The 12,864-nt window shown below is 39.0% G+C and overlaps 2 protein-coding genes across 2 annotated transcripts in view; one reads left to right on the forward strand and one right to left on the reverse strand.

Moving 5' to 3' along the window:
* The window catches only part of pcsk5b (proprotein convertase subtilisin/kexin type 5b), a 327,069-nt gene extending 323,817 nt beyond the window's left edge, over positions 1-3,252 (forward strand). Inside the window, exon 37 of the mRNA XM_073070138.1 lies at positions 1-3,252. Within this exon, the coding sequence (XP_072926239.1) occupies positions 1-419 (419 nt within the window). The 3' untranslated portion in view covers positions 420-3,252.
* The window catches only part of rfk (riboflavin kinase), a 25,073-nt gene continuing 15,341 nt past the window's right edge, over positions 3,133-12,864 (reverse strand). The window contains exon 4 of the mRNA XM_073070166.1: positions 3,133-7,269. Coding sequence (XP_072926267.1) covers positions 7,139-7,269 — 131 coding nt within the window. The 3' untranslated portion in view covers positions 3,133-7,138. The remainder of the gene's footprint in view (positions 7,270-12,864) is intronic.

The following is a 12,864-nucleotide window of genomic DNA, read 5'->3' on the forward strand; positions in this document are numbered from 1 at the left end:
ATGAATGTGTTTTAAGGAGAGTAGCTCTGGCTCCGGACATCAAGATAGGAGCCAAATCTGCTTCATTTGCCATTGTTTCTGTTTTGCTCATTTTAATTATTGGTATTGGTATATTTCTTTTTCTGAAGTCACATTCAAAAGCAAAGTACACTCACAGAGCTGGTTATGAAAAATTGTCCAATCCAGCCAAATCCACTCCAGTTTATAATGCTTGCAGGGATAGTATTAGTTTTCAAGATAATCAAGGAATTGACTACATGGATCATCCGGAAGAACTGCGTGATGAAGATGATGATGATGATGATGATATTGTCTACATGGGGCAAGATGGAACTGTTTACCGTAAATTTAAGTATGGTTTGTTAGATGAAGATGAAGACGAACTAGAGTATGATGATGAAAGCTATTCCTTTAGGTAAAGGAATGCTAATTTCACTTTTGTTTCTCGGTACTTTCTAAATGAAGTTCTGTATTTACTCCAGTTACATAATATATCACCAATTTAAGATACTGAGAAGGGAGTTCTGTGAGTGCGATAATTGCTCACCTATTCTCAATTTATGTGAACATGATATAAGGCACCTAAATTACTGATAGGATTCATAAACCAAAACAATGTTCTTCAATACATATTTTTCCCCTAAAATGCTCATCAGCTATTTAGATTTCCAATTTCTCTAGAAAGTTTACATATTATAATGATACATAGCTGGTTATCAGGAAATAGAACTTCCAATATTGAACTGACTTTTGTTCCATGGCATCAATATATCAGATAATATATCAAATTATCTTCTTTTAAATTAAGGAATGAATTTACAATTATGATACACAGTAATAATGAATATACTACATCTTTAAAATTTTATTCAATGTACTATTAGTAATCTTTTTCCATTGAATAATGTAGTACAAAACCATTGGCAAAACTTTGCCCACACAACAGTCAAAGTACTCTGTGAAGCCAAGTGCACCATGAAGTGTCAGTGTATTTATGTGTATCAGAGCTCTTCCTCTTGTAGAACTGGAAATATAATTTGCATTACCTCTAGAGTTCTTTTTCATTAAGACTGAACCTGGAATCCTTCATTAATTTTCATTTTGTTGCAAACTAGATCATTGAAGATGTGATAAATTTTAAAGATTGTTAATTTTTAATTAACAATGAATGATTCGCTGCTGCTACATCAAGGCAGGAGTAAGATACCCATCTTAGACAGTAATTTGTGGAAAACACATACAAAATGCTGGAGAAAATCAGCAGTTCAGGCAGCATATATGGAAAAGACTAAACAGTCGATATTTCAGACAGTGAATGATTTTGGCCCAAAACATCAACTGTTTACTCTTCTCCATAGATGCTGTCTGACCTGAGTTCCTGCAGCATTTCGTGTGTTGATTTGGATCTCCAGAATCCGCAGATTTTCTAGAATTTGTGGAAGAGTTTGTGTTGAAGAGGATATATTAAAAGATTACTTGCTAGCAATATACTCATGTTCATAACAGATTATAGTAACCCCAGCAGACAGCAAGAACTGAAGTTTCATGAAGCCAAATCTGATCACAATAGTCACTCAAACGGTAATAATGTTATTGCATTTTTTTCATCTCCTTTGGTATCAAGTAATTTGCTGAGGAACAATCACGATGCAAAACGATAATCAGATAGCAATGGCAGATTTGCAGTTTTACTGAATTTTATATAGCATAATGGCAAAGATTATAAAAAGGAGACAGAAGTGTCTATTAAAAAAATTGAAATTAACAATATAAAATGTTGGATACTGTAGAATTGTAGTATCAAAGAAAGTTCTACTGAGATACCAAGGCATTTTCTACTCCAAAACCTTTTGCTTGCATGATAGGTTCTAATACAGTTGTCTAACTTGGAATTTACTTTTTGAATTTATTTACAAGAAATATTATTACTTGCTGAAATTTGAGTTTTTCATAATCCTAGAGGGCAATGTATTTTTTTAAATTAACATAGCATTATGAACAAAATATTGGAAACAATCAACATAGTTTCTATTGAAGATTTCCTGCATTGCAGGTAGTTTTGCTCTATTCTAAAGTATGATTATTCAGACACGATATTATTAGGAGCTTATTCATTCATTTTAGTTTTCCATGATGTTTCGTGTTGTCAGCAAGTTGTAGTTTTTGAAGGACATATAATCAGGAGAGGATATTTATTTGATTATGTTTCTCATTAAAAATATTTTACTTTTATATTGAACTGAATGGTGTACATATAATATCATGAGCCTTACACCCTAACTGGTGACGAATGAAATCTGTGCTGATTAAAAAAATTAGAATATTTCATGTGGTCATAGGAAACTTGTCAATGAAAGGCAGTTGGGTTTATAGACAATAGGTGCAGAAGTAGACCATTCGGCCCTTTGAGCCTGCACCGCCATTTTGAGATCATGGCTGATCAACTACTATCAATACCCTTGATTCCCCTATCCATAAGATACCTATCTAGCTCCTTCTTGAAAGCATCCAGAGAATTGGCCTCCACTACCTTCCGAGGCAGTGCATTCCAGACCCCCACAACTCTCTGGGAGAAGAAGTTTTTCCTTAACTCTGTCCTAAATGACCTACCCCTTATTCTCAAACCATGCCCTCTGGTACTGGACTCTCCCAGCATCTGGAACATATTTCCTGCCTCTATCTTGTCCAATCCCTTAATAATCTTATATGTTTCAATCAGATCCCCTCTTAATCTTCTTATTTCCAGCGTGTACAAGCCCAGTCTCTCTAACCTCTCTGCGTAAGACAGTCCAGACATCCCAGGAATTAACCCCGTGAATCTACGCTGCACTTCCTCTACAGCCAGGATGTCCTTCCTTAACCCTGGAGACCAAAACTGTACACAATACTCCAGGTGTGGTCTCACCAGGGCCCTGTACAAATGCAAAAGGATTTCCTTGCTCTTGTACTCAATTCCCTTTGTAATAAAGGCCAACATTCCATTAGCCTTCTTCACTGCCTACTGCACTTGCTCATTCACCTAAAGTTAAATTAAAGTTAGGCATTTAATGGCCAGTTCACTATGGTATGTGAAAAGACTTCATTTGCTTTTATGAAAAATTCCCAGTTGTTGAACAGAAAACAAATGTTCCATTTTAGAATGGTATAAATGAATAATAATTTTATTATTGGGTTTTCCATAATTTGGTTGTGTATTTACAGTAAGCTTGAAACATTTCAAAATTATGAAATAAAGGTGATTTTAAATGGACATTTTTTGCTTTAAATTAGACTATTACATATTTCTACCACTCAAGGTGTAAACATTTTCTTAGATGTCACTGAATTTTCATCTGTTTGCTTTTATCTTACTAATGTGATGACACGATATTCTTCGTGAAGACAATAAAGAATACTTGTACAGCTTGACTGGAATTTTCAAATCAGATAAAAACATATTAATTTGCTTCCTAAAGCTAGCCTTGACCAATGGTTAATGGTTCCCATAAAACTTCTACGAAGACTGGAAGAGTCAAAACAAATATTTTAAGCAAGTCCTGCCTTCAGACAATGCAACTTTTCGCCAGCTACTCCAAATCTAAATTACTTTAATTTTAAAATGGACACGTCAAGCATTTAAAATTACAGTTCAAACCACTTAATAGGATACCAATGGCCAGAAGAAAATGAATTTACATGCATATTTGCCTTAATTAACTAATTTAAACACTTCAAAATCACACAATAGTTCCATCTCTGCAACCATCATCAATACTAAATCTTCCAGTTCTGTATTCTTTTTTCTTGCATATTAAATCGATTCGCTTCATCCCAAATTAAGTGACTGATCATGTAGTCCATTATCAAATATACTAAGATTACACTAGATACTGCAGGTACTGGAACCTGGAGGAAAAAAAAAATTGCTGGAGGAACTCAACAGGTCAACCAGCATCTGTGGAGACAGAATATATTTAGTATCTTGTTTTACTTGCAGCAAGTGAATGAATAGCAAGTGCTGGAACCTTGAACTTCAATCCTATACTTCAGCATTTCAGAATGTGCAAACTGCTTTCATCACCAAAGCAGTGAGGAGGGAATAACTCAGAACACCAGCTGTCCAGAGTAACACACAAAATGCTGCAGGAACTCAGCAAGTCAGGAAGCACGTATGGAAATGACTAAACAGCTCAAAGTTTCAAAATTTTATGTTGCAGGCATACTCAATAAATCCAATAACCATGCAGAATCAATGAAAGACTACACCACTGGGGTGGACAACAAGTGTGCTAGAAGACAAACTGTTGCAAATACAAAAAATAGAAAAATAAATAAACAATTATCTAAGAGCACAAGATGAAGAATCCTTGAAAGTGAGTCCATAAGTTCCGTAGATTGTGGGAACATTTCAGTGAAGGGGCAAGTGAAATTGAATAAAGTTATCCCTTCTGGTTCAAGAGCCTGATAGTGTAGGGGAATAACTGTTCTTGAAGCTGATGACCTGCGTCTTCTTCCTGATGGAAGCAGTGTGCAGAAATCATGATCTGACAGCAGTTGACATTGCAAGCCAAGACCTTCGTCAGAACTGGACAGATAGGAGGAAGATGCCAGAATAAGGTTGGGGGGGGGGAGGGATGAAAGAAGGGGAAGGAGAACAAGATGAAAGGTGAAGCCAGTTGGGTGGGGATTGGGGGTTGGGGGTCCAGAATGAAGAAGCTGGGAGGTGATAGATGGAAAAAGTAAAGACTAGAGAAGGAATCTGATTAGAGAGAGTAGGCCATGAGAGAAATGGAAGGGGGAAGGCACCATGGGGAGGTAATAGGCAGGTGAGGTGAAGAGGTAAGAGGCCAGAGTGGAGAAATTGAAATAGAAAGGGGAAGGAGAAAAATTAAAAAGTTGCAGAAATCGATGTTCATAGCAATCAGGTTGGAGGCTACCTAGACAGAATACGAGAATGCCTATATCATGACCGAAGACCATGGACCTACCTGTTGGAATTGGAATGAGGATAGGAATTAAAATGGTTGGCCATTAGATAATCCTGTTTTTTTGCAAGTGGGGCGTAGATGCTTGACAATGTGGGTCCCTCAATCTACGTTGGGTCTCACCAATGTAGAGGAGGCTGCATTGGGAGCACCAGAAGTTGCAGATGGAGCAGAGATTCCAACTCTCCATTTCCTCCAGTCTGTTTCCAAACTGACATTGTTTATTTAGATTATTCTAAAGTTAAACTTTTAACTTATACTAAACTGGACAATTAAGTGGTGGTAGTAGCAGAAAGGATGCTGAAGACATGTTCACTACAGCTGATCAAAAGGGGAAATAAAAAGCAAAATCCCAATAGCTTTTGATTTCAGGTTTAATTTTTACTGTATTTAGGACATAAATACATTGAGGCTGTGAATGACCTATTTTTCTAAAAATTAAGAACTTCATAACAACTAGCCACTTTCACTCCAGAAACTAAAATAGTCAAGGAGGCAAATACTTCATATCGTATTTAAAAAAAACAAAATCTCATATTCCATACATTGAGTTCTATTTAATATCAAAAGAAATAAATGCCCCTCTTTGGTCTTAAATTTTAAATAAGTGGCATATGACAATGAATTTTCCAGTGGGTGTCCCCAAAGTGTTTCTCACCACCCCTCCCAAATATTCCATACAATACATATTGAGGACAAAGAATAAATAGTAACATTCAACAATACAGTTTTTCCTCAGGAATCTATTATATTCAACACAAAAGTTTGAATTAATTTGCATCTGCATAGTTGACACAAATGCAAGAGACAAAGTATGAATATAGACAGTTCAGCTCATAAATTCAGATTTCATTAAAGGATTTTAGTTTCCTCTGCTATTTTATATTCCAAAAAAACTCCTTTCCAATTAAAGTACTATAAAACAAAAAAGCATAAATGTCTTAATTTACTGGGGACCAATTCCCACCGTGAATGTAGGAATTCCAAATCTGCTGGAACGTGACAATTCCTGCCTTAAGATGGTATAACTTCTCATGACAGCATCAACTCTATAAATAAATGCCTGCATTTAAAATGGGGAGCAAAAAAAAAACAAACCACCAAATCTTTTCTAAACTCCATCTTGAAACATTTAGTATTTGAAATGGCACCTGGAGCCAAAGATCCTGAAGAATAATAAAGTTGTAATAGGCCACTGGACAGCAGGAGTAGCCTGCATGATTTATCCTGTGCTAGGAAAGTAAACTGACATTAGACAAATTTAGATCTTTATGTACTTCTTTAAAACCCACTGAATATCCAAAACAGTTATGTTTCTGAAAAGAAAAACTTCTCAATAGAACATGGCCTTGATCCAACAGTACAGATGCCATAGTCAGGAGCAACAAAAACCTTGACATTGCTGACTCATTAGCTAAACAGATCATATTGTTCAGGAATACACAAGTTCCAAATTTAATTCCTACAAATACTTAGTGATATCTCATTTGTCATTGAGACATTTGTCAACAGTTTTCCTGATGACAATCCATTACATCTACTAATGACTGTAGGTGCACTGAAACTCACAATTATATGTGCTGCAAGAGTAAAGAACTTCTCCACAGTCACATTCTAACCTAAGCTAATGAATCTCACTTGGCTGATGTACCGAAAGGCTACCATCATAAATGTGATAATATTTCCCCACAGACCAACAATCTTTGAGAAACAATTGTCATTCAAAAGACTATTAATAAATCATTTTCAACATGCTTATTTGACATTCTCCTATAGTAACATACTGAACCCACTGAAGTACACTTCACTTAAATGAAAGTATCATAAAGGCACATTACGCAGTCACTCACTTCATCTTCAAGAACTTCCAGCCTTCTATGGTATAATTTTTTTTAAAAATTATTGACCAAGCAGTAACAGAGCAGTCACTTGGATTTCAGTAGTCAAATAGGGTGCAAATGCAAAGGTAGGAAATTTAAGATACCCCCACAATCATCCACATACATTTTGCATCAGTTAATTGCATTAAAGACCAGTTCAATTTTGTACAAAATATCAAATTTGGTCAGAAATGAGCAGTTAAAAACTACTAAATTAAACAATTTCTAAAGTACACATTAAATGATACAAGAAACAAAAAGCAGTAAGTTCCATAAGCTCTGGTTCTGACTTGGTCAATGGCCATTCATTACATTGTTTTGAATTGATTTGAAGAAGTTGTCATCCTTCATACTTTGGTATTCTGGCAAATCTAGTTTCTCCTTTGCCTCAGATATGTCACTGTAAATGGCTGTAATTAGGGAATCTGAAACAAGGTGTGAAAACAAAATGAATGAAATAATAAAAGCAGCAAAATTTAAAAACAAGTAGCATATGCCTTTAATATTTAAAATCTAAGAATCACATAAAGTTGAAGGTTTTCCAGAGCATTGAATATGCCCAATTTAAATGAAACTTCAGTAACAAAATAATTAACAACTCAAAGACAGAAATTTGTTCAGTTGGTTGCACCAAATAAGATCATTGGAGACAAGGAGGGATGATTGCAGAGTCAGAACAGTGCATGCTATAGATGACCCAAACAGCATTGCAATGCCAAGATTTGAGTGTTCTTAACCTTACTTAATTATCTATTCTGTCCAGTGTGCCCATTCACCTCCTCCCTCACCTCCATTCAGTGCCCCAAACAGTTCTTCCAGGTGGAAGTTATCCATTGTTTCTGGTGCTCCCAATGCAGCATTCCCTACATTGTTAAGAGCCGTCGTAAATTGGGGAACTGCTTTGTTGAGCACCTCCTCTCCATCCATCAAAAGCGGTACTTCCTGCTGGCCAGATATTTTAATTCCAATTCCCATTCCCATTCCTGTTCTGCCACATTGGTCCATGACTCCTTTTGTACCACAATGAGGTCACCCAGAGTGGAGGAGAAATGCCTTATATTCCGTCTGGGTAGCCTCCAACCTGATGGCATGAATAACGCTTTCTCTTTTTGGGGTAAAAAATATCATTATCCTCCCATCTTCTTCTATTCCTCACTCTGGCCTTTTACCTCTTCTAGAGAAAGCAGATGCATTGGTTATGATCTTTCAAGAATCACTTGATTCTGGCATGGTTCTTGAGGACTGGAAAATTGCAAATGTCACTCCACTTTTTCAGAAAGGAAATTACAAGCCAGTTAGCCTAACCTCAGTTGTTGGGAAAATGTTGCCCCGAGTCCATTATTAAGAAAGTTCGGGGTTCTTGGAGACTAATGATTAAAATAAGACAAAGCCAGCATGTTTTCTGTAAAGGGAAATCTTGCCTGACAAATCTGTTAGAGTTCTTCGAGTCCACAAGCAAGGTGGACAAGGGAGAGGCAGTGGCTGTCATTTACTCAGATTTTCAGAAGGCATTTGATAAGGTGTCAAACACGAGACTGCTTAACAAGATAAAATGCCATGCCATTACAGGAAAGTTACTGACATGGATAGAGGAATGGCTGACAGGCAGCGAGTAGTAATAGAGGGGGCCTTTTCTGGTTAGCTACTAGTGACTCATGGTGTTCCTCACATAATTGGAACTGCTACTTTTCACATTGTTTGTCAATGATTTAGATAATGGAATTGATGGCTTTGTGGCAAAGTTTGCAGATAATATAAAGACAGGTGGAATAGTAAGTAGTACTGAGAAAGCAATGCAATTGCAGCAGGACTTCAAACAAATTGGAAGAATGGGCTAACAATTGGCAGATGGAAAAGTGTTGGGAATTTTATAATGCATTTTGGTAAAAGGAACAAAAGTGCAGACTATTATCTAAATGGGGAGAAAATTCAAACATCAGGGGTGCAAAGGGACTTAGGAGACCTCGAGCAACATTCCCAGAAGGTTAATTTAAAGGTTAAGTTTATAGAAAAGGAAGCAAATGCACTGTTGGCATTCATTTCAAGGGGAATAGAATATAAAAACAAGGGGATAATGCTGAAGCTTTATAAGACACTAGTCAGGTTGCATTTGGAATACGGCCTACAGTTCTGGGCCCCTCATCTCAGAAAGGATGTGTTGTCATTGGAGACCGTCAAGAGGAGGTTCATGAGGATGATTCCAGGAATGAATGGACTAACATATGAAGAGCATTTGACATCTTTGGGCCTGTACTCACTGGAATTTAGAAGAATGCAGGGGAAATCTCACTGAAACTTAAAGAATGTTGCAAAGACTAAATAGGGTGGATGTGGAGAGGATGTTTCCTATGGTGGGATATCCAGAACTAGAGGGCACAGCCTCAAAACTGGGGAGCAACCCTTTAGAACAGAGGTTAGGAGGAATTTTTTTTTGCCATCGAGTATAAATCTGTGGAATGCTCTGACACAGACGGCGGTGGAGGCCAAGACTGTACATATATTTAACATGGGAGTTGAGTTTCCTGACTGGTCAGGGCATCAAAGGATATGGTGAGAAGGCAGGTGTATGGGGTTGAGTGCGATCCGGGATCAGCCATGATGGAATGGCAGAGCAGACTCGATAGGTTGAATGGCCTAATTCCACTTCTATGTCTTGTAGTCTTCTCATCTGCCTATCACCTCCTCTTGGGTCTCCTCCTTCCCTTTCTCTTATGGTCCACTTTCCTTTCCTATCAGATTCCTTCCTCGCCAGCCCTTTGCTTTTCCTACCCTCTGGTTCCACCTATCAATTAGCCATACTTCAGCTCCCACCACCTCTTCATTTTGGCATCTTCCATCTTCCTTTCCAGTTCTGAAGAAGGGTCTTGGCCCTGAAACATCAACTACTTATTCATTTCCATAGATGCTGCCTGACCTGCTGAGTTCCTCCAGATATGGATTTCCTGCATCTGCAGAATTTCTTGTGTTCACTTCTTACGTGATGTTTGGCACCCTAACCAGTTCAGAGTAGGGGTGGAAGAATTTCTGCGGGAATTACAGTGATCCCCATAGAAATCAGTCCAAAAGTCCCTCAACCAAGACTCCTAGCAACTGATCTGAAGGTAGCAGAGTCCATATGACAGGAGGTCCAGGATATCATCAAGAGAGCAAAGTCATCTGCTCCCCTAGGACCAAGAAGTATACCCTACAAGGTATACAAGAAATGCCCAAAACTTCTCCGGAGGTTGTGGAAGATAATCAGAAAGAATCGAACCAAAGCCTCCCTCCCACCAAGCTGGAAAATGACTGAAGGATGCTTTGTTCCCAAGGAAGAAGATTCAGATTCCTCTACAATCACTCAGTTTATGACAATCTCTCTCCTTAGTGTGCAGTACAAGATATTCTTCTTGGCACTTGCGAGAAGACTGTCCTCCAACTTGATGCAGAGCTACTACATCAACATATCCACCCAGAAAGATGGCATCCCAGGTTTTTCTGGGTGCTTTGAACACACCTCAATAATCAGCAAGGCCAGGCAACGCTTGCAGTTTCTGCAGGAATCACACAGCAATCCCCATAGAAACCAGGGACTAGAATTAAATCCAAAAGCTCCCCAACCAAGAATCCCAGGCATAGAGAGGAAAGTTAACAGGAGTGGCTGGGGATCCCACCCCTCCAAGTTTTTCCTTCAGTGGGGGTCTACCCAAGATTGAGCCAGCTACAGCTCTCACTGTCATTAGTGGGGGAGTTCAAGGTGGCAAAGTGTAGAGTTATGTTAACACTGTGGGGCTCTCATAACAAGCTAATAAATCAAGTAGCAGCCATGATAAGATCAGGCCAAAAGCCGCAGACCAGCAATTGAGAAACATCATTGGCAACCCATGCCTGGGACAGCCTGGCCTCAGCTCTGCACACTTCCAATGAAGAGGGAGTGCACGTGCAAGGGATAGTTATGACATGGTCCACACAGAGGTATGGAATTGCGAGGAAAAAAGGCAGTTATTGAAGGCAGTGGAGTTCGGATCACAGGGTGCCTGGACAAAAATGGGCAGATGTTTGGAGACAGGAGCCCTTCCACATTTCTTTCCTCCTACGGTCCATGTACGACACTCTCCCTACACCATCACAACTGCACACATGGGGGCTGAGAGAGGACCCCAAATGAAAGCTTTGTGGTCAGCAAGGTTCACATGCAGACACGTCAGGATACAGAGCAGCTTTAATACAAGGATGATGTAGGTGGTGCCACGTCAAGGTCCTGTAGTCCCTTGCTGACATACTGAAAAGGGAGAGGGGTAAAAAGATACCAGCGGCAAACAGAGCAATCATTTTCATCAAGGAGAGGGCAATGCCAGTCATATCAAATAGGCCCAAATCCAACCCGCTGCAAACTGCCAAATCATGGGAGACTAGGGTTGATGTGGGGAGGAAGCTGCAGTTCCTGGAGGTGGTGGAAACCACAAGGACCAGACATCATACTGTGGTCCACTGAAGACAAGAAAATCACCCTGGTGGAGTACCTTGGGAGGAAGGATGCGAGGAGGCTCACAAGATGATGACCCTGAAGAACCAGTCCTTAGTCCAGGAGTGCAGAGACAAAGGATGGTAGACGTGGCTATTCCCCATGGAGAATGGCTGTGGAGGGTTCCTGGCAAGGTCGGCATTGAGGTCGCTGTCTGCTCTGGGCCTTGATGAAAAGAGCAAAACCAAGCAGCCCACAGGATGGGGAGGAAGCAGAAAGAGCCTCTTGCTGGATATGAAGGAGGTGAGAGGAGTTGAGTTGGAAGTCAGGAGCAGATGGGCAAGGACCTGCCCACCACTGCTGACCCGCCAACTGGACAGTGCAGTGGTTAAGGGCTGAAACACCCTATGAAGATTGGGCACCACCTGATGACAGCTGATCAAAGGCTACGGTAATCTCATAAGGTAACTGAAGTGAGCACCTCAATGTATGATGCAAGTAAGTGTCAGCATTGTATCAAGGGAGATGCTCTTAATCATACAATGATAAGAGGCTTGCAAACCTACCAGGGGAAAGGGATGGAACATTGCAGTCTTGGGGATTGCAATCAATATGTGTGAGTGCAGTTCCACACTTTCTGCTTCATTGCAGCAACTTCTGCATGAAGTACAACCAAATGAAGCTCCATTAAAAAGCTGAGTACATTGAGAGGCAGTCGGAATTATACAATTCCAGAAAATGCACAAGTGTTATATCCCAGGAGACAGAGTGAGAGGTCAGTTAACTCAGAAGATTAATTTATTAACTGAATGGGAACTTGAAGTTATTTGCTACATTACAAGCAAGTAGTTATGCTTTATAACTGAGGAAAGAATATGTACATCAAATCTATCAAAATGACACAAATTGCAGTAAGCATAAAAGGAGAAAATTTACAGATGCTGGAAATCCTGCGCATGTGTGCTTAAGTACACATACACAGAGTCTCGACCTGAAACATCAACTGTTTGTTCCTTTCCGTAAATGCTGCCTGGCATGCCGAGTTCCTGCAAGATTTTGTGTTGCAACAAATTATGGTATGTGAAATGTAAGGTGTAGACTACTTACTCAAAGAACAGAAAACATCAAGAGGCTAATACATACAGTGGAAAAGCTCTATGTTGAACCAGATTTTGTAAAAGAATTTATGTGAGAACATCAGACAAGTAGCAGCTCAGTTTGCAACAGTGTAAATAAAGGTGCTGACAACTAGATCAAAATGTAAAGAAACAGGTTAAGTAATGATTACAACAGATAAGGGAATGAAATGGCAGTGGGAAAGATAGCCAAGATCTTGTTAACCATGCAAGATCAAAGAGAAAGTATATAAAAACATTCAGTCAGAGGAAGCAAGGAAGTGAAAATACAAATCAGAAAGAATAGAATACGCAGTCAAGATCAAAATAGACTGCACCGAGAAGACGACATCATGGTTCCAAGGAACAGACTAGCTTTATGGTTTGTTTATATTGCATGAATATTGCTTAATAAATATGCATTGCTTATAATCAATATCTGTGTAAGTAGTTTGCTGTAGTTT

The sequence above is a fragment of the Hemitrygon akajei genome, chromosome 2, assembly GCF_048418815.1.
Source record: "Hemitrygon akajei chromosome 2, sHemAka1.3, whole genome shotgun sequence".
NCBI lineage: Eukaryota > Metazoa > Chordata > Chondrichthyes > Myliobatiformes > Dasyatidae > Hemitrygon > Hemitrygon akajei.